Source organism: Ambystoma mexicanum, chromosome 3p (assembly GCF_040938575.1).
Source record: "Ambystoma mexicanum isolate Mex_15411 chromosome 3p, UKY_AmexF1_1, whole genome shotgun sequence".
Classification (NCBI taxonomy): Eukaryota; Metazoa; Chordata; class Amphibia; order Caudata; family Ambystomatidae; genus Ambystoma; species Ambystoma mexicanum.
In genome coordinates, this window is record NC_090925.1 from 394846584 (window position 1) to 394872817 (window position 26234).

At 44.3% G+C, this 26234-nt stretch overlaps 1 protein-coding gene across 1 annotated transcript in view; it reads right to left on the minus strand.

Annotated features, from left to right (window-relative positions):
• Nucleotides 1-26234, minus strand: part of VAPB (VAMP associated protein B and C) — a 478035-nt gene that overhangs the window by 351953 nt on the left and 99848 nt on the right. Inside the window, exon 2 of the mRNA XM_069651069.1 lies at nucleotides 25448-25600. Within this exon, the coding sequence (XP_069507170.1) occupies nucleotides 25448-25600 (153 nt within the window). The remainder of the gene's footprint in view (nucleotides 1-25447; nucleotides 25601-26234) is intronic.

A 26234-nucleotide genomic window follows, 5' to 3' on the forward strand; every position in this document is an offset into this window, starting at 1 on the left:
ACAACGTCAGGATTCTGGGATGGCATTGGTTCTTAGTATTTGTGAAAAGAGGTTATATAGAATCCTTGCCCACAAATGAGGATGTTTTTTAAACATTAGGTTATTGAGTCCATCTGGAACGAGAGCCCTGAAACTACTTGATTTTAGAATGGAATACAGAATATCTTTCTCTTGTATTTGTTCTTCACTTCTAGTCTTTGGATCATGGATGGAAGGGAGCATGCATACAATTTAGTGTAGTATGAAATCCATTCACTCTCCAAAACACCATTGATTTGAGCAGGCATTTGATTTGAACAGGCATTTGCTTAGAATGGTTAGCTATATTAAGCAAAGACCACATTTCGGATGTATTTTTACAGATCATGGCCTTCAACATTGCTACCCCATCACATTGATACAAATAAGCTTTCTTAGTCCTAAGTCCAGTTCCTATAGTCACAATTCAATGAGTGAATCATTTTAGATCTTAGGAAGCAGTAGAGTTGATTTCTTTGCTTACATAACGTGGCTTTGCACTGTTGAAATTCCGAACTAAAATCATGTTTAGGTGCAAAATAACTGAGTTGGTGTGCTAGAATGAAGTTTATACAACTGCAAAATGGAAGTATAAGGTTCACCCGTCCACTTAGAAAATGTGTAGTAATTCAAAATCTTCCCAATCAAGTGCAATAAGGTATGCTCATTTCACCGAAATCGAATTCTTGAGTTATTGACAATCAAGCACGAAGTGAACCTCTTCTGAATAACATTAGATGATAGATTTGCCATTGCCTCTTCGCCAAGTATTTTGAGCGGGAATATCACCCATGAGAGAGCATCAGCAAATTACGTTCCCACATGAGGTTTTGCCACTTACTGCAAGTTCGGTTTTCTGTTTTGCGATGAGACAAACATTGCAAATTCAAATCACCAACCACAATGCTATTTGTTATTTCTGGTGCTTATAAGATCATACTTAACAGCAATTCTAAATCAGTAAAAAATGTATCATCCGCTCTTGCTGCTGGGTTACGGTAAATGTTAAGTAATGCAATGACACCTGCGGGGTATAATATTTTCAACATCTGTAGATAGATTTGGCGTAGCCCAGGGTTGAATCTGAAACCCTTTGCTAATTTTAGCCATAACCAATAACCCTGATGATGGTTGACCTTTTGTGCCTGCTTTGGCTGGGTGCAGAATGATAACAATCATTCCGCAGCGATTGTTCCATCAGCTAGGTTTCTTGCAAGGCTATTAAGTCAAAAGAGGCTAAAATACTAGCACTCTTACCAAATAAATGAGAAAATCCACACATTCCAACCGGCAGGAGAAATCATGTTCTGCTGAATCCCCACCAATAGTTAAGGGATTACATGAGATGTTTGAGCACCACTTGAGCAGATCTGACTTCCATTGCGAGATGGATTATGAGCTTGGGTGGTGTTATATGTATGGTATACTTTCATTTGTCTAGGAGGAGTCATGGCTCCAGGCTTGCTTGAATGATCTATATTATTGTCAGCATTAAAATTTGTGGGATCTAAAGCCAGGACAAGTCCCAAAGCAAACAGCTCCATTTGGGCTTGCTAAATGAAATTCCGTACAAGATTTGAACATAACCATAGTCTGACCACTGATAAATCATCGTCATTAAAAAAACTCCACTTGATCAATGTCCGTTGAGGTGCTATCTCGGAGACTCCAATCTCATCAAATATGGCCAATACACTTGTTCTACTTAAATCATATGAAGAGTAGGGGGCTGGTCAGCACTTCAATATGAATAAATGGTAATTATTTAGAGACCATGTAGGTTTCAATATTTTCTGAATTAGAACATGTCTCATACTGAGGTGTAAATGGGTTTTGCTTAGTAGCTATATTTACATTAGAAGATACTTCTCAAAATGAAGAGGAACGAAGTGTAGTGGCAAATTCAGGTCATTCGCCAGTGTTTGTACATAACAGAGGAATCTTGATCAGAGGCAAGAATTGTTTAAACTTTAAGTATTCCTCTATGGATTTATGAATTTCAGCTCGGACATCAATAAGGACATTATCTGAATCACTTTTTTGGTGTCTAAATCTGGTTCTGTCCACTAAGACTGTTGTCCTAGACTTAACTGTGGGCTGAGATTCAGGACGTAGAGGTTTGACGAAGGATCAATCAGTGGTGTCCTAGAAATGATGGAAGGTTGAAATTCAGAGCATAGAGGTTTGATCGCTTCACTCTTTTGGGAACCGTCAATCACTGAAATCAATTCATTCAAAGGTGGATAATCATTGGGAGAAACGAAATTTACACTAGGCTTGTTGCGCCTAATTTTTGTACTTCATTAGTACGGCACTGTCCGCGTTGTAAGAGGTTTCTTTGAAGGTTGAAGTCGTTTCACAAACTGCTAACACTAGATCTTGTAGGGGAGGCTAAACTCTTCAGATTTTGACTTTAACTGAACAGGAGTCTCATCTCTTCGGTCTATGATTTTAAATCAAACATATTATAAACAGGTGTCTTAGCACAGGAGTTTTCCATTGGTTTTGTAACCACAACAGTAGGCGAGGGATTTGTAATGGCGGTGCGGGGGAGATGCAGCGTCACCACTAATATCTTCCCTTGGTCGTATTATAGTGGGAAAATTAGGGAGAGCACTTTGATCTAGGACTTCATGGAATTGTCTAAATGGCACCAGGTTGACTGGAACACTTGACAGCGGCCACCGCGGGCCTGAATAGTTAAGAGGCATAGAGCGTCTCAATTTGGATAAATTATCTTGTTTAAAGTCATTAATCCGGTCAACAATATAATCTATCTTCTTGGATTGCTGCGTGATTTTCACTTCCAGTGTTCCAAACAACTTCTTTAGTGACATTGTCATTTAAATAGCATTTAATGTAATTTCCAACAATGGTGCATGATTCTTGAGCGAACTGGTGAACTGGGCATCACAGGTGGAACATGAGGTAAAAAAGGAACTTTGACCCTACGCAGCGTTGGTCAGGAAAATGATGCTGACAAGTCAACAGAAACATGCATTGGATGTTCAAACAGACTCAGAGATCGCTAAAGGCTGATATTATGAGCAGCCATTTCATTTATTGGTGAAGGACATACAGGCTCAACATTTGCCATAGAGGGAACACAGGGAGCATTATTAGGTGATGAAAGTGGGGCAACAGGAATTTAATCAATATTCGGTTCAACAAGGTCAATTTCCACTGGAATTGTGCTTGAACACGAGGACATGTGAGTAAACTGCCTTCAGATTTTCCTGAGAGGTTAAGCCAACAAATGGTACCACAGAAGGCGTTTGAAGTAAGGGAACATGAGTAGCAGTCATAAGAGTATCAGAGATAGACATATTAGCAACATAATTGTTACAACATTCAGAAGCAGACATTGTCCGTGCAAATAAACCATTTCGGACCACTGCCAACACTAGAACTAATGTCTAATTCACAACGAGATGAACAAAACTCACGAATGTCCCCCGCAGCGTCCCTAGTCTGATGTGATGGTGGGTTGGCTAATTAGATTCCTTTTAAGTGCAATATTTGGGGACGGCTTCTGGGGGAGCCCATTTCAAAAGAACAGAAGCACGCGTCACTACCACGTGCAATGGCATTCCAGATTTTAAAGTATTGAAATACTTTGCATCGATAATTCCGTGAATCCGTAGTATCACAAAGTGCTACAACTATGCAACCAACCAGGTCTTCCAGAGCTGCCACTCAATCACTTCGTTCTTTACATGTGTATAAGAATACTATTTGCAGACACGGACGGCACGTCAGGTGATCGAATTCCAACGCCCCGCTCTGTGCGATTAGGTTAAACAAAAATGGACCGGCTTCAGTGCAATAGCTGAGCACTAGGCTAAAAAATAAAAAGCTTGTTGCATCTAATTACAACAGAGCAAAGCTAACAGATGTCACTTTGTATTAGAACTGATCAGTCATGTTGTGTTGTGCAGCTGAAGCAGCTTAACAGCGTAACCAGACTTTCTGCGACTTGCTTGATGTGCGCGCAGCCAGCCCTTATGTTGTCTCCTGGGTAGGGCAAGGGCGGGGCTTCACCTAAAATAGAATATAACGTATATTGGGATGTGAGATTTTATATATATGATACATTACTCACCGTAATCATATTTCTGATGCTTGTATCTGCTTAGATTCACATGCTGTGCATAGGCCGACATCTAGTGGAAGCTGCAGCGTATTAGTTTGTTTTTCGAAACTCGAAAATGGGTGTCGAACTAGGGCGTGCCAGTAATACTATCCTTGTGCGACGTCCACTGTACCCATGATCCCTCGCGCGTGTATGACCCTCAGATTTGTTTTCTGACATGAGGTAGCATACAGAGTATCCAAGCAAATAGATAAGACTACAAGCATCCATGCGCCTTCTGTCAGAAGGGAGGGCGGGCGCATGTGAATCTAAGCAGATACAAGCATCAGAAATACGATTACAGTGAGTAATGTATCCCTTCTGAGGCTTGTGGAAACTGCTTAGATCACATGCTGTGCATAGATTAGCAAGCAGTGTTAAAAGGAGGTGGGATGTGAGAAGGGTCATAAGCGAACAAATGTCTTAGAACCGCTTGTCCCACTTGGGTATCTGTCTTGGAATGAGTCAGTGCAGTAGCGCGGAGTAAAAGTGCAGTAGTGCTGAGTAAAAGTGTGAATAGAGCTCCATGTAGCTGCTCTGCAAATGGTGTCAAGGGGTACATTTGCAATGAAATGTAGAGTGGCCCCAGTACCTCTAGTGGAGTGGGCCCTTCACGTAAAAGGCAGTGTCTTTTCTGAAAGGGAGCACAGTTGGATACATTTAACTATCCATCTAGGGAAGGCCCCTTTAGAGACGCGATGATCTTCTCTGCCTGTAGCTACACAGATGAATAGTTGATCTGTTTTTTTAATGGCGGTCTGGTCTTGTCTCGGTAGTAGAGGACCGCTCTTCTCACATTTAAAGTGTGTAGTTTCACCTCAGCAGAGCTTTTGGGTTCTTGGAAAAAGGCCGGTAGTTCAATGGACTGGTTAACATGGAATTTGAAAATAAAGTTAGGTGAGAACCTAGGGTGAGTTCGTACAACCAGTTTAACCTTATGTATAGTAAAGAAAGGATCCTGCACTGACAGAGCATCAGAAGACATGCATTACCTACCGTAATAGCATTTCTTCTGATTGTATCTGCTTAGATTCACATGCTGTGCATATGGTCCGACATCCAGTGGTAACCGCGGAGTATTGCATCTGGTCTTTCGGGGACCGAAAGGGGACGTCGGCATAGGCGTGTCTGTAACACTATCCCTATTGTGACGTGTGTAGTACCCAAAATCCCTTATGTGCCGAGGTCCCTCTGATTATTTTTTCGCCCATGAGGGAGCCCAAGGCTATAGTAAGTGAGTACGTAAAGAGAAAGTAGTAAGACATCTATGTTCCTACCACCCCGAGCGCGGGGGTAGGGAGGGCACCTGTGAATCTAAGCAGATACAATCATCAGAAATGCTATTACGGTAAGTAATGCATGCCTTCTGATGCTCGTCAATCTGCTTAGAATCACATGCTGTGCATAGACTAGCGAGCAGTACCCGGATCCGGAGGTGGGTTGTGAGAAGGAACAGTAGAGAAAAGATGTCTTAGTACTGCTTGTCCCACCTGAGAATCAGACCTAGAATGAGTGTCTAGGCAATAGTGTTTTGTAAAGGTGTGTACAGAACTCCAGGTTGCCACTTTGCAAATTGACCAAAGAAGATTATTTGCAATGAATGCTATGGATGCCCCAGTGCCTCAAGTAGTGTGCTCTAGGCTTGAAGGGCAGTTCTCTTAGCAAGAGAGAAACAGTGTGATGCATTTGACAATCCACCTTGGGATAGCCGATTTAGACAGAGGATCCCCTTCTCTACCAGCTGCCACTGAAACAAAGAATTGTTTAGTCTTCCTTAGTGGTTTAGTTCTTTCCAGGTAAAACAGGACTGCCCTGCACACGTCTAGTGTGTGAAGGCTTCTTTCGGCCAGGTTAGTAGGGTTCTGGAAGAAAGTGGGTAGTTCGATTGACTGGTTCACATGGAACTTCGAAATGAATTTAGGCGCAAACCTGGGGTGTGTGCGCAGAATTACCTTATCTTTGTGGACTGTGACAAAGGTGGCTAAAACAGAAAGAGCCTGTAGTTCGCTAACCCTTCTGATAGAAGTGATAGCCACTAAGAAGGCGGTCTTATAAGTCCGGTCTTTCAGACTTGCTTTATGCATAGGCTCAAAGGGAGCTCCCATGAGCCTGGTCAAAACCACATTCAGATCCCATCCAGGGGCTAGATGGGAGGATAAATCCTCTTAACCCCTTCCATAAAGGCTTTAATCACCGGTATTTTCCACCACAATACCTTTTGTTTTGATGTGGTGTAGGCTGACAGAGCAGCCAGATGAAACTTTAGGGAATTGAAGGCTAACCCAGAGTCGGTGGGTTAGATACAACACAATGTGTGAGCAACCGATGGGATTGACGCCCTTGGAATTGCACTAGATGACAAAACATTTCCATTTGCTGGCATAGCAATAACGTGTATTAGGTTTCCTCGCTTCCCCGATTATGTCCATGCACCTCTGAGGGAGTTGCAGGTGTCCAAACTATGATCTCAGGAGCCAGGCTGCCAAGTTCAGAGTCTGTGGGCATGGGTGTAGGGTCTCCCCCAGGGCAGCTTGACTGGTGGGGAGAGGGACATTTCCATCAGGTGAGCGAACCAGGGTTGACGGGCCCACATGGGAGCCACCGGTATCATGGTAACTGGTTCCTGGTGCATCTTGTGCACTATCTTGGTGAGAAGGGGAGTCGGTGGGGAAAAGTGTAGACAAATTTCCCTCACCAAGTTTTCCAGAGACCGTTCCCCTTGGATCGGTTCTGGGGGTACCTGGAGGCGTAATCTTGGCATTGGGGGTTCTCCCGAGTAGCGAACAGGTCAATCTCTGGGATACCCCATTCTGCAAAGACGTTGGACACAATGGGCCTCATCGCGAGTTTGGCGGTAACCCTTAAATCCGGCGGTAGCACTATTACCGTTGGATTTAAGGGTCTGCCAAATCAGGGCTTCGGTGGGTTTCTCCCCAGCTCTGAGCTGGGGGGAAATCCGCCAAAAATTCGCGCTCATACCGCCGGCGGGAAGTCCGCCGGCGGTATGAGCGTGAAAATTCCCCATTGAGTCCAATGGGGAATGGGGCATTCCCAAATGGGCTCAGTGGAGAATGGGGACTTCCATTACCGCAAAGCCTGTGATCCGGCGGGGGTTTGGCGGTAGGGCAGATGACGCCAGCGCTATTAGCGCCGGCGTTATCGCCCAACTCGTGATGAGGCCCAATGTCTTCGTGCAGTCGCCATTCATATTCTTCTGGCAGAGGAAAATCTCTGCCGAGTACGTCTGCCAGAAGATGGAGTTCCTCTGGAACATGTTGGGACAACAAAAACATCTTGTGTTTGAGAGCCCATATCCAAATGTTTTGGGACATCTTGGATAGCCCTGGAGAGTGAGTGCCCCCATGTTTGTTCAGGTAATGCATTGCTGTAGTGCTGTTGGTTAGGATCAGCACTGTCTTCCCTTGCAGCTGCATCTGAAAGGTTTTCAATGCTTTGAACACTGCTAATAGCTCCAGTAATATTATATGATTGGACGCTACTTGAGGGGACCACACTCCGTCAGAGATGAGTCTGTCGTGAGAGTGGCTTCCACTGCAGGGGTGGTGAAGGTCTCCCCCCCCCCCCCTTCAAGAGGTTTGCTCTTCACCACCACTGCAGAGCGAGAGAATGAGGGCTGGCAAGACAACTACCAGATCTTCCCATTGTCCGCTGGCCTGACACCACTGGCTGTTGAGCCACTCTTGCATGGACACATGCGCAGCTGCGCGTGGGGAACCAAGTATATGCAGGACGCCATCATTCCTAGCAAGCGCATTGCTTTGCGTACCATCACCTCCCGACTGGCTACATATTGAGGGATGTGTGAGGGATGTGTGAAAGCATGTTCTGAACCCTCTTGCTGGAGGGGAAGACAAGACCATCTTCCGTCTGAATTAGCACTCCCAGAAATTGTTTTACTTGGCTGGGGACTAAGCTGGATTTCTTTTAGTTGATTGAAAAGCCCCGGCTGAAGAGGAGCTCTACTGTTTTTTGGGTGTTCGAAGAACAAGCGTCGAACGAATGAGCCAGTCGTCGAGGTAAGGTTAAACTGGGACTGATAGTCTGCGCAGGTGTGCTGCTGCCACTGTCAGGACTTTGGTAAACACCCTTGGAGCTGAGGCGATGCCGAAGGGAAGTACCTTGAATTGGTAGGGCTTGTCCTGGATCATGAACCTTGGGTATTTTCTGTGCGCTGGCAACATTGAAATATGAAAGTATGCGTCTTTCAGGTTCAATGTTGCCATGAAGTCCCCCTGTTTCAGCAAAGGGATCACCTCCTGCAGTGTTACCATGCGAAACCTCTGGGGGTTTTATAAACTTGTTCGCTGGGCGCAGATCTAGAACAGGACGCATGGTGAGATCCTTTTCGGGTACAAGGAAGTACACTGAATAAATACCCTTGTTTACTTGAAGAATAGGGACGACTTCTATGGCGTCCTTAGCCAGCAGTGCTTCCACCTCTTGGACGAGGATCTCCAGATGGTCCGGTGAAAGGTGCCGTGAGCGTGGCGGTCTGAACTGTGGAGGTCGGGCGAATTCCACGCAATAACCGTGGGCGACCGTCTTTAAGACCCACTGGTCGGAAGTTATCCCGTCCCATGCCTTGAGGAAAGATGTTAATCGCCCCCCGACCGGGGAGACATGGGAGAGGACCTGGACTTGGTGGTCATTTCTAGCCAGAGGCTGTGGCTCCTCTGGGATTGGGGCCTCTGCCTCTACCTTTGCTGCGTTTATGACCCCCTGAGGGATCATAAGTGGGGCTTCCAGATGTTTGATTTGTGTTGAAGTTACCCGTGCCGTAGTTTTGACCAGCACGGGCTTGCCCTCGAAAGGACCGCCAAGAATTATTAACCCTCTGGGAGGAGGGTTTGTGTGTAATTTGGTGCAAGGGCCTTATAGTCTTATGCTCCTTCTTGGCTGTCTCCAATGCTTCATCCACTGCTTTCCCAAAGGTGTTAGTCTCCTCAATGGGTTTATTAATGAGGGAGGCCCGAGTCTCAGATCTAAATCCTGATGTACGCAGCCATGCGTGTCTTTTCAGAAGAGTCCCTTGTGCAAGAGACCTGCCTACTGTTTCTGCAGGGTCTAGGGTGTTCTTCACCACATTCAGGTTAACCAGTCTTCCCTCCGAAACAATGGCGAGAAGCTTTGTTCCGGCGGGTTCAGGAACCTCCTGGAGGCCTTCCTGCAAGTTCCATTGGGCATCAGCGTAGCTTGCTAATAGCGTATTATTAGCAACCCGAATGGTGTATGCAGCTGCTGATGTGACACGTTTGCCCAGGGCATACAACCTTCTAGACTCCTTGTCCGGTGGTGATTCTCCCATGGCAAGGGGTACCCCTGCCCTCTTTCGAGTGGTAGTCACTACCAGTGAGTCTGGGATGGTGTGCCCTTTGATATACAGAGGGTCAGAAGGAGAAGGTCGAAATAATTTTTTGACTCTGGTTCATTGCCCATGTCTGAGCAGGTGAGACCAATGAGGGAGCTACCCATCTCTTAACAGTTAAGGAGGGGGATGGATTGACTCACCGGAGGTTTTTCCTTAATGGTATCCTCCACAAAGTCCTGCTCAGGTACCGCCTCTTGAGTGGCAATTTTGAAGTATTCAGCCGCTTTCTTCAACATGGAGTTGAAAGCCATCTGGTCATCCACAGGGGAGGCCTGGCGAGCTGGGGTGGACGGAGGCGAGTCTAGGCACAAAATATCAGAGTCCTGATCTTGCTGTGTCCAAGGGTCTTGACCTTCCTGCTGGGTTTCCTCCCAGTTCTCCGTCGTATCCTGCTGATCTTCCTCATAGTTTGAGAAAAGTTTCTTCATTATAGATGTCTCTATATGTGTCCATATGGACCACGTCTTCTTGTTGGAAAACCTGAGACTGAACTTCTTGAATTTGGAGGTTAGGGTCTACCCGAGCCCTTTTCGGGGAGGATGTTTGTTTTATTATTTGTAATGCGCGAGCATATCCTAGGGTAACAGGGCACAGCCTTTACATGAATTTGCGAAGCTTAGTTACAACATCAATAATATATACATAAGCACAATGAAGGTACGCATGAATATATATATATATATATATATATATATATATATATATATATATATATATATATATATATACACACACACACACACACACACACACACACACACACACACACGTAGGAACACGTGTTTACAATGATCAGAAGAACTGATAATATGTTCCAGCCAATCCATACAACCCTCTAATTTTTCCTGTAGTTCATTTAGAGGACCCAAACGGGCCTATGCAAGGAGAAACGACATTCTCCGCACTGTGGCGTCGAGAGGAACCTCTCAGGGTGTCGGAGAGGGTCTCTTGACTATCTACGCAAGTCTCATCGGAATCGGGAACCAAATCCGCCAAAATCTTTTCTGCGGCCTGGCCCATAACCTTAGGCGGAACCGGAGTAAGGCCCACTGCCACTGCGATTCTTCTGATGCTACTCTGGATAGTCACTGAATCGTCGTGAGACGATGGCCCTGATGATTTGTCAGCAGTAGAGATACCGTCCGCGGCACTAGAAGGCCTAGCGGTCGGTTTTCCGGGTAGAGGCCTAGCCGTAGTTTTCTTGCCTACTGAGGCCTTGGAAATGGCCAAAGCGTCAGGCTCCGGAGCTTCGACGCGTGTATGTTTTGGAGTAGTGCCCTTGGTCTGTTTCAACTGCCCAGTCGCAATGCGCTGCTGTGGATGCGGGGAAGGCTTTGGATCTGACCGATCCGAGGGAACCGGCAAAGTTTTCGGCGGCCCCGTTAGTGCCTTCGCCTTTTTTCGAGGAAGACGTCGAAATTGGCGTAGGGGGTTGTGTGCTTCATGGGATGCATTGTACGCCCCCGTCGCCGGGTGTAGTCCCTGTAGCAAGACCAGAGTCGAGCCTGGAAGGATCGGGGACGGGTGTGGCGGACCTAGAAGTGTCCGCCTCAATGTCTACAACATCCGCATTGGACGTTTAGTCATCCGAAGTACCCCTGTTATTTTCAGCTGGCGCGGCGGTGGGGGAGTGGGAGGTGCTGCACGCGTGACATACCATACGCGGCCCACCGCTTTACACAGCGCTCCTTAAGGGTCTTGGGCCGGAGGAGTTTGCACGGCGCACACCGCTTCTTGTCGTGCTCTAGGGGGAGACAGGCGTTACACGTCCTGCATTCGTCCTTCCAAGGATATCTGACCCTACACTTAGGGCAGAATCTAAAAGGAGTCCGTTCCATAGCAAAAGGGAAGGATGACCAGACCTACAGGGTAAAGAGGGGAAAGGAGGAAAGACATACTAAAGAATATGGCCACCCCAAACCCACTCTCCCTACTGTATAGGTCGGCCAGAGGGCACGACCACGTGGAAAATCTGGCACCGAAATCCACAGCCGTAGACTATTCCCCCGTAGTCTTCGTCGAAGATGTTCTTATTGGGCAAAGTGACTTAACAGGGAATAAACAGACAATTTGGTAAAGATAAACAATGTCTCTAGTAAGAGCTCCGCTATAGGGCGACCAGTTATCTGGGTGGAAAAAAACAATCTGAGGGACCTCAACGCGCGAGGGATTTTGGGTAGTACACACGTCACGATAGGGATAATGTTACAGAAACGCTGATGCCGACATCCCATTTCGGTCCCCGAAAAACAAGATGCAATACTCGAGGATCAGAAGTAATGGCTACTAAGAAGACTAGCTTTATGCATGGGTTCAAAGGGGGGGCATGAGTTTAGCAAGCACCACGTTAAGGTCTCACCCTGGTGGTGGGTTAGAAATTGGAGGGTGGAGTCTCTTCACCCCTTCCATAAAGGATTTGATCACTGGCACCTTCCACCATGACACCTTTTTATGGGAGGTGGTGTAGGCTGACAGCGCTGCCAGGTGTACCTTGAGTGAATTAAATACCAACCCTGCGTCCAGTAGGTGGAGCATGTAGTTGACAATATTGGAAGGGGTGCAATCAACTGGGTTGATTTGTTTATTCTGGCACCAAATAACGAATCTTTTCCACTTATCAAAGTAACAGTACCTTGTGTTAGGTTTCCTTTATTCTTTTAGGACATCCATACATCTCTGTGGTAAATTGATATGGCCAAACTCTGACTTCAGGAGCCATGCTGCCAACATCGAGTTGGGTTGAGGATGCACCGTTTGTCCTCCGTGCTGGGAGAGTAGGTTGTACCAGCACTGGAGTCGGATGGATTCGCACACCGCCAGTTTGCGCAGGTGTGGGAACCACGGTTGTCTCGCCCACATAGGAGCAACTGGGTTGAGCGTCATCGATTCCCTGTGCATCTTGTTGACCACCTTCATCATCAGAGGGGTTGGTGGAAAAGCATAGGCAAACATCCCTGACCAGTTCATCCATAGAGCATTCCCCTTGGAGCCTGGCTGGGTGAACCTGGATGCGAATCCTGGGGATTGTCTGTTTTCGCTTGTGGCAAATAGGTCTATAGTGGGGAAACCCCACTGTGAGAAGAGGTCTCCTAAGACTTCTTCGTGTAGACACCATTCATGTTCTTCTGGGAGAGGATCTCTGCTCAAAGCGTCCGCTAGTGAATTGAGATCCCCTGGAACATGTTGAGACAGGTACAATTTCTGTCTGAGTGCCCATATCCACATTTTCTGGGCAAGCCTGGACATATTTGACGAACGAGTGCCCCCTGTTCGTTTATGTAAAACACTGCAGTCGTGCTGTCTGTTGGGATCTGCACTGACAGGTTGATTAGGTGGGGTTTCGAATGCCCGAAGCGCTCTGAAGACTGCCAGAAGTTCTAGTAGGTTGATGTGATTCTGAGCCACTTTGTGAGACCAGAGACCCTGAGCTGTGTGGTAAAGGAGGTGTGCTCCCCACCCTGACAGGGACGCGCCTGTTGTGGCTACGACCTGTATTTCTGGATCGCAAAAGGGTTTCCCTTTTGAAAGATTCTCTCTGTACTAGTGTTGGCGAAACGACCACTATCGTCCCACTGACCACTTGCCTGAGACCACCGTTTCGCCAACCATTCCTGCAAGGGACGCATGCGCAGACGCGCGTGGGGAACCAGGTAAATGCATGATGCCATCATGCCTAGTAAACACATCGTTTTGCGCACCCTTATCTGGCGACCGGACTGATAGAGCAATTTGCAGTAACAGATTCCAAATTCTTTCCTCTGATGGAAAGGCCAACCCCTCTTTGGTGTCTAGGACAGCTCCTAGGAACTGTTTGGAGGTGCTTGGCACCAGGCTTGATTTTTTCTAATTTATTGAGAAGCCCAATTGAAAAAGAGTAGGTCGATTGTTCTTTGAATGTTGGATCTGCAAATTACAGGTGTTTCCCCTGTGATGAGCCAGTCGTCCAGGTAAGGGTACACTGAGATTGCAACCCTGCGTAGGTGCGCCACCACCACCGCCAGTACCTTGGTGAAAACCCTTGGAGCAGAGGCTATACCGAATGGCAGCACGTTGAACTGGTAGTGCTGGCTGTCTACCTTGAAACGCAAGTAGTCTGTGCGCTGGGAACATGGAAATATGAAAATAGGCATCTTTCATGTACAATGTTGCCATGTAATCTCCCCTTTTTAGTAGGGGTATTACCTCTTGGAGTGTAGTCATGTGAAATTTCTGAGGCTGAACATACTTGTTTGCAGGGCGTAAGTCTAATACTGGGCACATTGTTAGATTTTTTTTGGCACAAGGAAGTAAGTTGAATAAATACCCTTGTTTACCTGGTTGCCCGGGACGAGTTCTATCACGTCCTTTGCAAGAAGAATGACCATCTCCTTGAGGAGGATTCTTTGGTGCTCCAAGGAGTGCATTTTCTGTCTTGAAGGATGGTCACGGGAGCGTTCCAACAGTTCGATAGAGTATCCTGCGGACACTGGACAGCACCCATCTGTTCGAGGTGATCCCTTCCTATGTGTGGATGAAGTGGAAATGTGCCCCCCTACTGGGGATGCATGGGAAGGGACTCGGAGCGGAATGTCACTGTTTGTTGGGAGGCGTAGTGCCTCTACCTGGGCTGCCTCTTCCCCTACCACGGCCCCTCTTGACCTCTGGTGAACCCCTGGGTAGCCTGTTGGTTGCCTCCCCACGGTGTTCCTTGGCCTTGAAAGTAATTAGACCCTCTCTGGGAATTTTGGCCACGAGAGTGACAAAAATTATTATTCCCTCATTGGTTTGTGGGTTTATTAGTTGTCCAAGGGACCTCAAGGTGTCATATTCGTCCTTAGCTGTTTTGAGCACCTCCTCCACCGCCTTTCCAAACAAGACATTTGGTTCCACCGCAGGTCAATGGAGGGTGGCTTGGGCCTCGGGTTTAAACCCCGACTGCCTCAGCCAAGAGGGTCTCTTGATTACTGTGCTCTCTTCAATAAGCCACCCTGCATTGTCTGCTGCGTCAAAGTTAGCCTTGAGAATGCATCAAGACATCCATCTTCCTTTCGACGCAATCTGGGCCAACTGGCTCTTTAGAGGTTCTGGTGCGGAGGCAATGAGGGCAGCTACCTGTTCCCATTGGTGACAGTTGTAACTTGCCAGCAGAGTGGTGGTATTAGCAATTCTTGCCTGGTAAGCGGAAGAGGAAGCCACTTTCCTTCCTACCCCATATATTTTTTTTGCTCTCCTTGTCTGGGGGAACTTTAGAAGATGCTTGAGGTGTCCCTTCCCTCTTCCTGGTGGTTGTGACCACTGAGTCAAGTTTAAGCTGACCCCTTATGTAAAGTGGGGCAGAGGATACGGCCCTGAATAATTTCACTATTTGTAGGTCAACTGCCCGGGTAAGATTAGGGGTGAGCAGAGAAGGGTCGATTCTGCGTTGAACAGACTTCAGAATTGGAATGGCTTGGGCAATGGATTTTTTTATCCCCCAGAATTTGCTCTGCAAATTCCTTCTCTTCTTGTGCCCCATGAGTATCTATCTGGAAATGGGCTGCAGCCTTAGCTAAGACCTTGTTCAGCAATGGCTGATTATCCACACGCGAGTCATTCACCGATGGGTCCTTGGGAATAGGGGCGTTGAGACTATAGGCCTCGGCCTAGTCTTCCTCATCATCCTCCTCCTCCTCCTCATCGTCCTCATCGTCATCGTCGTCTCCATAATAGTCTACCCCTGCCTGGTCACCCAGTGTTTGTATTTCTGGATCCTCACCATACTGCTGGTAAGGTTCAATAGTGAATGGGTATGAAATCAGCCCCTGAACTGAAGTCTCAGTATGGAGTCTCTTAGTAGGAGGTTGACCGTCTTTGGATACTGAAGGGGGAGGGGAAGTCTGATAGCTTTGAAAGTAATGAGGGTCTTTTTCATAAAAATCTGCCATAAAAGACATTCTCCTCATTACTCTGTCGATGTCTTCCGAGGTCCATACTTTGAAACTGGGAATAACCCTTTCCTGCTGTGGTTCCTCTTCTATTCCCATGTCCTGGGGAGTGGGAGGGACAACTTTTGGCCTAGTGACAGGGTCAGGGGCCTTGGACTTCTCTAAAGATTTGGGGTGTTTATCCTTCTGAACCTGTTGCTCAGATTGTTTCTCCCCTTTCCCATGAGTCGAGGCATGTTTTCCAGACTCTTTGGCTTTCCCTGAATCTTTCGATGCCTGGCGTTGTGATTCGGAGCTGGGTTCACGAGATTCTGGAGTCTTAGAGAAGTGACATCGAGTCTCGGAGGCAGACGTCGTACGAACTGCCGGAGCCGACTGAGCGTGCTACTTGGGGGTAGAGGTTGGATTCGTCTTCTGACGACCATACCTCTGTGACCTTAGGTAATGTGGCACTCTTAGCAATCGTAGACGGTTGCTGTGTGTCATGGGGCAACCGTGACCTGGAACGCCCAGAGGACACTGATTCTGCGGACTGCTCTCTCTGTGCCTTTTTCTGACGATCACTCGACACATCGATTCTCGGGTGGGGTTAGTGTGCTTAGATGAAGGTGTGTGGGTAGCGCTCTTGCTGCCGGGTGTTGTCCCCATAGCTGCCCCACCGGACAGTCCTCCGAGGTCAGGGGTGCACCCAACGACACCCCTGTGCCCTCGCCATCCGATACGGCGGCGTTGTTGCAATCACTGAAGGAACCCACAGCGTCCATGGCCTCGAGTTGCCCGACGTAGTGGGCCCAACGTTTGGTGGAGCAGTCCTTAAGTGTCTTAGCTTTGAAGAGCTTACAAGCGCTGCAATTTGCTTCGGGGGGATCCCTAGGAAGACACAGATTACAGGTGTTATGCTCATCTACCAAAAGGGAACTTATGGTTGCACGTGGGGCAGAATTTAAATGGAGTCCTCTCCATATGTTTTTTTTTTTTTTTTAATTGTTTGGCTGAATATTTCAACCTTTCAAATTTACATACATCCGAAAAAGAAAAACCCAGTAGAAAGGAAAAAAAACAATTCAACAATTTCGTTTATAATTACACTTACAAAAGTTTAAAAAAGAGAATGCATTCAGTTTCCATACAATATTAATTTGATTTTGGCAGAACAGCAGACATAAATTGAAACAATGCAATGTGCATTGATGTGCTACAACTGGTTACTAAACAACTACAAATCTCTTCTTCTGTTCGATATCAAACGAGATGGAATAAATTCTTAGTTTTTTGTCATAGAGAAGTTAACACAAGACAACTATTAGATGAGATAAAGACTGTCTGCATATTGTTTTTACAAAAACGACACCACTTGATTTTTTGGCACAATTCCACTTCTAGCAAGAATTTCATTGGTGGATACAGATTTAGTCGTATTCTCAACATTTGTGTTCCGACATAGCTTGGCGGACACTTTTTTTCCATTGATCCTAAGCTTTGACCAAATAGTAAGAGAGTAGTCAACATACTTTTTGCATGAGGTTTGAGTGATAATCCAATCTTGTCGATACACTGCTACCTTAGCTTTGGCTGGATTTAGAATCAAGAGTTCTAACGATACATTGGCATCATCCAATGCAGTTAAGACATATTTATACCATGTATTAGGACATTTATCCAATGATGTCAGAAGATAATGTGCTATAGAATTTAGGACATTTTTCGCTGAGGCACCCAACAGGCATTTTTTGAAGAAACTACACATTTTCCAAATTACCTGACAATGGATCGAGATAGCACCTAGTTCATATCGTAAGAGCGAAGTTGATGCACAGCCGGGTAATTTGAAGACTGACTTCCAAAAACTTCGATCCCAATACTTTCTTGCTTTGGGCAGTTGTGTTTCAGAGCCATAGGAAACTATTGGAATTACTTTTTGTTTATAAAAGTCATTAAACGCTTGGTAGTAAATTTGCCATTTTTACGCATCAAAATGGTTGCTTGTGAGGCTAAAGTTCGAATTTTAGCATCAAAAGTCAGAGTGCAGAGAATCTGCTAGGCTTCCTGTGAACGGCAAGCCTAGGTATTTGTAGCTATCTACAACAGTGAGATTTTGCTTGCCCAAAGACCATCTTAGATTTGATGTGTGTTTTTGATTTTTCTTTTGGGCAAATTACAGCTTGTGCTTTTTATGAGTTAACAGTCAGGTTGTTTTTAGTGGTGTAATTATATAGACAGTTAAGCAGCTTTTGTAAGCCTCGAGGAGTTTGAGATACGAGCACCAAATCATCGGCATACAGGATCCACATTGTTTTTTGAGATCCTAGCTTCGGGGCATCATTTACGATGTCATTAAAAGCATTTCCGAAGGCCAAAATAAATAGATTGAATGGTGTTGATGCCAGGATGCACCCCTGCTTCACATCTCTTTCCATCTTGATATATGAGGAAAGAAGCCCTTCTAAGGAGAGCCTTATTTGAATGGTCATATCAGAGTGTAGCTTCTTAATTATTTTTTGCAGAGATGGCGGGCAACTATACTCCCTCAATTTGTGAAATGGCAACTGGCGATCGACCGAGTCGAAAGCACAGTGAAAGTCAATAAAAGCCATGTATAAAACTTGGATACAATTGATGTATTTCGACTTTAGCATATTGAGAGTTATGTTGGGCACAGTGCCAAGGCCCGCAACAAATCCTGTTTGAAAGGGATCACTTATATTGTTGGTACTCAGCCACACATTTAATTCTTTCAACACTATTCGTGAATAGATTTTTCCAGGCACATCCAAAAGAGCAATGGGTCTGTAGCTTTCTGGTTTGTGATGATTTCCTTTTTTGAAAAGAGAAACTATTCTAGAATGTTTCCAAGATAGTGGAATAGTTTGCGAAAGATTAATTTGTTCAAAAACAGAAAATTCGTCCAAAGTCCAGGATGTTGTTTAAAGATGTTATTCGACAGTCCGTCAGGGCCAGGAGCTTTGGACTGACTAGCAGTATTTATAAAATACATTATATCCGATTTATCTATATTAAGATGAACGTGATCAGACCCATTCTCTATTTGTGACACGCATGCTACATCAGGACGTGCAAAGATCTTTCCAAAGTAATCTATCCAAAGCACTTGAGAAACATTCGAGTCTGCTTCAACATTTGGGAGGAAGAGGTTGCATTATTAATTACTTGCCACATGCGAGCTGTGTTATCTCTCATGATTTCTAGCATCTTTGCACCATCAGATTGCATCATCTGCGCATGATATGCACGCATCCAATTTTTGTAAGTGGTTTTTAGGTGCTTTAGAGTTTTATATCACACACTTATTGGAAGATTTGCTACCTCATGTTTTTCTTGGCAGAAGTGTTTTCCTATTCTTTATTACCAGGTCAAATGTGTGATTTCTATGGGCATAGGCTTTCCGTTTTATATCACAGGATCCCAATTTCTGTATGATGTCATAGTAAATGGATGTGCTAGATAACTGATCAGATTTAGAATGGTTAAATGCATCATTTAACAGGTAACCTAATTGTGAAATCGATTTTTCAGTCCAGCACTCGATTGACACTATTGTTGGCAAGTATAGTACCCGACCATTTCTGTCTAATATGTGTTAACTGTCATGCTTTTCTAGGCCACTGTAGACCTAGCATTCTGTGATCACTACATACTGTTCTTTCAATTTTAAAGAATTCGACTTTCGAGAGTAAGCCACTGTCTAAATAAATATGCCAATTATTCCTTCAGAACCTCTTTGCCCCCCACAAACATGGTCACAATCATGAGTGCCGAGCCTATTTAGCATCAATAAGCCTCGCGATTTCATCAGATGATGCCAAGGAATTCGTCTCATCTGCTCAGATGTCTTTGTGTGGTCAAAAAATGTAGATTTAGATCTCCAGCTACTATCGTATGAGCAATCTCAGGGACAGAGGCAATGCAGTCTAACAGAGTTGAGACATCATTGATAAACTTCAGACTTTCAATCCCAGTGGGATTCCAGTATAAATTGACTAGAGCATATAGGGTAGTACCAATGGAAACAATTGTCAATTGAGATTAGGGATTTGGTGAGTACATATGGATTATTGACATATTTGCACTAGTTTTTGTGCATGTGATGAGGCCAGACATTGGACAGCCTCAGACACTTTAAAGCAGGAGTAAAATGAATTTCATGAGCATTCCACAGCAGCGAAATAGTGATCCATGTCTCCTGTAACATGACTAAATTACATTTTAATAGTTCACAGTTTTTGATTAGATGACGATAGCCACAGGTATTCCAAGAAACTAACGAGCACTGCATTCTCTTGCCCATGCTCTTGTTAACTTCTGGACTCCCCACAATTACATGAGCATTTTTGGTTTGTACGGCTCCTCATTTCCTGACCACCATTGTTTAGACACCATGACAGTTTTTTTGCCCACCTCTTTCAATAGTGGAGTCTTATCCACAACTTCCTGTGGACCAGATAGCACAACAAAACCCATTTGGAACAGTTCTTTAGATTGTCATACAAGATTTCTGACCACTCTTGACCGGAACCATAATCTTACAGTACTTAAAAGATTTGTATTTATGAACTCTACCTGTTCAATATCTGAGCTATTGTTATCTTCAAGCAACAAGACATCTGAGAATAGTTCCATAATGCTGTGGCGATATAAATCATATTGCGGATAAGGATCTGGCTGACTGCCAAGAATTAAGCATGTTACATTTTTGTTATAAACGAGTCTGCAACTTTAGCATGGGGGCACTTTAGGAAGACTTTAAAGATGACAATTTTTCACTCACTTTCTCAGAATTTTTTGTTTGGCAGCAGGGCATGTAGCATGCGGGCTATCTCCACAGCAGGGCTCTCAAAGTGAAATGCAGTTTTGTTTTCGCCCGAGTTGCTATGTTCTGGAATTTCCATGGGTAAATCAGGGTTCGCAGATGTCTTGCTGCAAGATGGGGTTTTAACAGAGTTGCACATCTGACTCAGTTTAGTCACTGTTTGCTGTGAGGTTTGAGACATAGGAATCTGTCTATTGCACACATTCATTATATCTGCATTTGAAAAAGAATGAGCAGACTCAGAATGTACCCCATTGCTAAAAGCAGGGGCCTTTAAATCTCTGATTTGAGAATTGGGACATGTATGCATCAACTTCTCTCCTTATCTCATTGCGACGTAAGTCAGTTTCTTTTTGTGCGTCACACTGCAGGGGAGTCTGAGGCTGAACACCGGTGGAGCTCGCACCAGAGTCAGTTGATTTAGATTTGGTCAGGCTAGTATGCAATTGAACAGCTTTGACAAAGTTATCTAAAGTCTCATAAGGAGCAACCACTTGTTCCAAATTCCCTAAAGCACTTAGTTTTGATTTCGGAGCTTGTGCCAAAAGCATGTATTGTTTCCAAACAGCAGGAGACGCTATTTGACAAGTGGTAACAGGTGCATTCAAAGTCTTTATAAATTGTTTAGAGGCAGCTGTCGTAGAATGTTTGCCCCGTTTGAGGTTTTCTTTACCATTTTACTTGAGCCTTTTTTTAGGCTACTTTGTTTATCCACAGCAGTTTTTAAATTTGTTGCGTTAGCTTTTACTTCAATACAACTCATATCACCACAGCCTCTGTTTTAATTTTCTGGAGGTAAATCAGTAATATTAGGGAAACATGGTAACAAGGGCGCTGCTTGTAAATTAGTAGCATCAGAACATTCTGTGGAATTTATTATGGGCGGGGAGGCTTTATCAACGCACTTCGTAGTAGCCAAATCTCTACACGAATTGATTGGTAATCCGCTTCTTGTAGAGAGCATTATATCTTGAGTTGTTTGCCAAGCTTCAACAGAGGTAAATTGGCTACTTTGTGCATTCAATTTATCATTCAGGGTGTCAAACAACAATTACAGTATTCATAGTGGTTTGCATTGCCTCAAAATTTACAGCTGCTAATTTGGACATACCATCATTTACATGCTTCATTTGATTGCCATTTTGCTGGCGAGGAGTAGGAGTCAAAAATGAGGATACTGCACTTCGATTTCGATGGGCAATTTCAGATATATTCGGCGAAAAAGACACATTTGGTGAGAAAGATAGTGTTTCCATTACTGCTTGATTTGAGGACTCTATATTAATTTTATGATAAATGGCTAAAAGCCAGGGAACTCCGCAACTATGCTTCCGACAAGTATGGAGGAAAAAAAACAATCCGAGGGTCCTACACGCATGGGGGATCATGGGTACAGTGGACGTCACACTAGGGATAGTATTACTGGCACACCCTAGTTCGACACCCCTTTGCGAGTTGCAAAAAACAAACTAATACTCTGCAGCTTCCACTAGATGTCAGCCTATGCACAGCATGTGGTACACACACACAGGTACGTGTACACACACACACACACACACACACACACACACACACACACACACACACACACTTTCATAACAGTCCCAGAGCTTTTATTAGCCGTACCAGGCTAGTTAAAAGGAATAGCATCAAACGTATCTTGCAGCATGTAGTCCATTCGCAGAATATAGCAGAGCCCTTATCTCAGAGTTGTTATACCTTGCTCTCCATGCTCGATTCCGGAACGGATAGCCAACTGTATCACTATAATTCATCACTCATGCTGAACTCTTCAAAAAAGGAAGTCTGCTTTTACCCAGCTTTCACTTTCAATTTCATACCTACCCTCCCCTGTTCTATCTCCTTCCCACCTGACCTTGTTGCTGCTTCACCCAAGGCTCACAATCTTGGGGTCCTCTTTAGCCACCTATGGCGGCAGCAATTCATCACTGCCTGTGCTGCTCGTATTAACCTCAGCATTCAGAAAATGTGTCCTTTTATTACTAACCTCTACAAAAACTACAACCTCCACACTTGTGCTCAGGAAACCAGACTATTGCTCAAGCTTACTCCTTGGCCTTCTCTACGCCTTCCTCCATCTAGACGGTCCTTAAATTTGCTACCTGCAGTCTCTACAACTTACCAGAATCCGCCCCCCATTTCAACCTACCAACATCATGCTAGTTGTGCATGCACATCTGTTCTCTTTTCAAGTTCCTTCGCCTCATCTACAAAGCCATCAATGGTCTTGCTCACCAGTACCTGTCCGATTGTATCGAAGTTTATTTACCATCTTGTTCCCTCTGATCCTCCTCTGAACCCAACCTCATTGTCCCATACCCTCCCCTGTGCCTCTTGACTTCCACTTTCTCCCCATTTGCTCAGCTCCACAGAAACCCACTGCCCAAAAGAATCAAAGCCAGACCAACTGGGGATTTCGTCAAAGCTTAGCTTAAACTTCACTTACTTGCTTAAGAAGGTGCTCCCCTACTCTCTCACCCATACTCCCTACCTGAACTGCAGTGATGTTTAACAATGTAATTTTGTATAGATATCACTCCTTTTTAGATTGAAGCATTTTGTCCTGTACCTAGTATAAAGGTGCACCCACTACCTGTTAATGTGTTATTTGTAAGTCATTTCTGATCAGATTGCGATCCCTGTTCTGCAAATAAATGCAAATACCCCGGCTGTTCTGACAGTTATCCCATTTCAATAGTACTTGCCACAGCCTCAATCAACTGGGTAAGGAGGCCAGAGTATCAGTGACTTCTGGGGCAGCAGAAGGGAATAGGCATAAAGTAACAAGAGGCAGCATGCCACAGTCTTGCATAGACATTTTTCCAGCATAGGGAGTCGAAGAAAGGATAACCGAACTGAACCTCCCATGGGAGAAGAGCACCTCTTCCCTGTTGTGATGCATAAATGGAGCTTTTTCTGTACTTCATAGTGGCAGAGATCTATAAATAGAGACACAATGAAGGAGCATCTGCTCGGCAACTTGGATGTAGTTCATTTAGTCTGGTGTAGGAGACAACTAACTCTGGGAGTCTGACTTGGCTCTCAAATCTACCACCAAATAAACCAGAGAAATACTACAAACCATTAGCCAGTCCCATGGCAGCAACTTATGAGACCCCAAGTCCACCAGACCAAGTCCTATAAGCTTTTCTGGGTGGCAGGTACAGAGTCTGTTGTAATCTTGATTTGAGGGACCCACAAAGTAAATCAGAGTTCAACGCACAATGACCCTCATAAATTGCTTGGCAATGGCGCCCTCTCATTTGTTACAATGATTAGTTTAACATAGCTGCCATACGTACTTTCTATGGCTCGGGCCTAGTGCTTCAAGAGTATTACCGTTCATTTTTGGTGAAAGGGTTTGAATACCTATTTGAATGTGCCTCCCAGTGAGGGTGGCAAGTAGTATGGTGTGTTGGAAGGGCCTTTCCAGAATATTTTCTATCCAAAAGTTCAATAAAAAAGATGGGTCACCAATTTGGTTTGCATTATGCCCTAGCCTTTTTTGTATCTAGTGATGTTTCCTTTCTTATTATTTCCAAGATAATCTTCTGGTTAGGGTGTTATTTTCACGTTTTATTTGGTTTGCAGTTTTCCAACTGAATTATCAATATTATTCAGTGTTATGTCCATATAGGTAAAGGTTTGGTCTTAAAATTGCATGCTACATTTGGCTATTCATTAAGACAGGTCTCCTTTGTATGGAATTTCATAATTGTGTTTTTATACAGCCAATTCCGTAGGCCACATGGAAACTGCCATCATGGCCATTGAGAGGATGGTTGAATCACTCAGTTCATGCGCAAGAGGCAATGTCCATCTTAGGTGTTCTGTGTATCACTGAAACGAGGTTTAGTAAAGTGAACCTTTATAGTCCATGATCCAACTGTGGCCAACTACCCAAAAGCAAAGGGGTCTGGTAAACTGATCTCACACCCTGTATGCCTAAAACAATTTGTACAACTAAAATAATGTTATACGTCACGTGTATGGTGCCTACTGCCATGTCAATAAGCTGAACATTTCCCAGTCATTTTAAGTAGGGTTTTCCTGAATACCACACTATCGAAAACAAAGTTAATACAATTGCTCATGATTTAAAAGGCCTTTCATCAAAACGAATACACTTCATTCACACAAAAACTCGAGCTTCGCAAGTCTGATTTTCAAATGTATTAAAACAATGAATCAAGCGGACAACATAAGCAAGTCCAAAGAGAAAGTACCGTCCAAACAGCAGGTTGGCTATTCTGAAATGGGCAAACAAAGGACAGTACCTCCATCACCCCTTCTGTACTAGTGTACTAACTTATTAAAAATAGATAATTTAATTCAACTTAAAATATGTCACTATCTCAGGTCTTTCCCCTTTGCCACATATAGGACATTTTTCCCCTGGCCATATGGCCATTTTATGCGAAGACTGGCCAGACTCCTCTTATACAAATACATAAAGCCAGGAGTTGGACAAAGGCGAAGGAAGTTCCAACAAAACTAAATCACAAGGTTTAATTGCTACTTCTAACATGTTATTTAAAGATCAGTTAATCAGGATTACACAACTCTCCCCGTCAAAGAAATATATATGGATGGAGGCTTGCTCGGCTCTTTGGGACCAAACATCTCCTGAAGTAGACCTATGAAATTAATCTGAATGACCAGGTGCAGAAGATATAACTTCCCCCTATTTCAGTAAGTAGCCGAGAGCATACACATGTAGACCAACTTTAGTTTGAGATCGTGCTTCTAATCACTTGCATAGGTGTCTCATCTTTTGAGTCTGTGGTGGATCAGGCTCATCTCATCTTTATCCACACCCAGCACCATTTAAGCAAGTCACAGAACGTCACAAAATAAATCTTATTGTTTAGGGTTATTTTACACTCCTAGCATTTCAAAACACAATCACTCCAGCATTAATGGCATAAGTGAGGAAAGTGTGACATTTCATTATAAGAGGTATTGTGCACTAAAACATGACCAGGAAATTTCATGTATAAACTGGTCAACATTTTTGGAAGGCTGATCTTGGGACAAGAAAAAACGTTTTGGAAGTCTTTTTTTTTAACTAAATCACTTTGGCCATAAACTGTGTGCCTTTTAATACGCACACTGATAATGTTGGAATACAATCTGGCTCAAATTCAGAGACTTACCCGAAACATTGACCGAGGATCCTCCATCTATTATTCCGCTATTGGGCCGCACACAGTACCGACGAGGCGCAGTAGTCTTCACTTTAAAACATACATTTGTATCGAGTGGATTACTGAGCTTCAACGTTGTGGTGACAACATCCGTAAAAGGGCCTAAAACAAGAAATTATTTGGATTAACAGAAATGTGCAAATATGACCTGCACCGTGAAAATTCAAGGAGACAGTAAAACTTATGAACTATGAAACTAAATAGTATGGTTGACCATCATATTCTTTAAAATATCGACGTAGGGTATTGATAACAGAATTGCTGGCAGATTTTACAGTACCAGCTCAATTATTGCACTATGGGGCTGAATACTCTGCAGTCACTACTTTTGTCTACCAATTCAAACAGATCAGGCAGTGTTTAGTATGGCGGGCAAAAATCATCATTTGACAACCAGGGATACATGAAATATACACCACATATTGTAGATAAAATGTATTTCTAGCAGACAGATTACAGACCTAGGTGCCATTAGGTCCAATGTTATGTGCAACACCACCAAGCAATCTTGGTTTTGCACACTGTGCTTTGTTGGCACCATGTTTTCAGTGAGACAATGAAACAAAGTCCCAGCATTCAATGTACAGGAATAGGACTGCCTAAATGTGCACAACACATCGGGTCACTTGGTAGCTTCTGGCGTTAAAGGCTTGATGGGCCAGGCTAGCGTTTGTTTTTCTCTGCAAACCTGCACAATAATCTGAGATGTATAAAGTTGTATATGCTTCAAAGCATA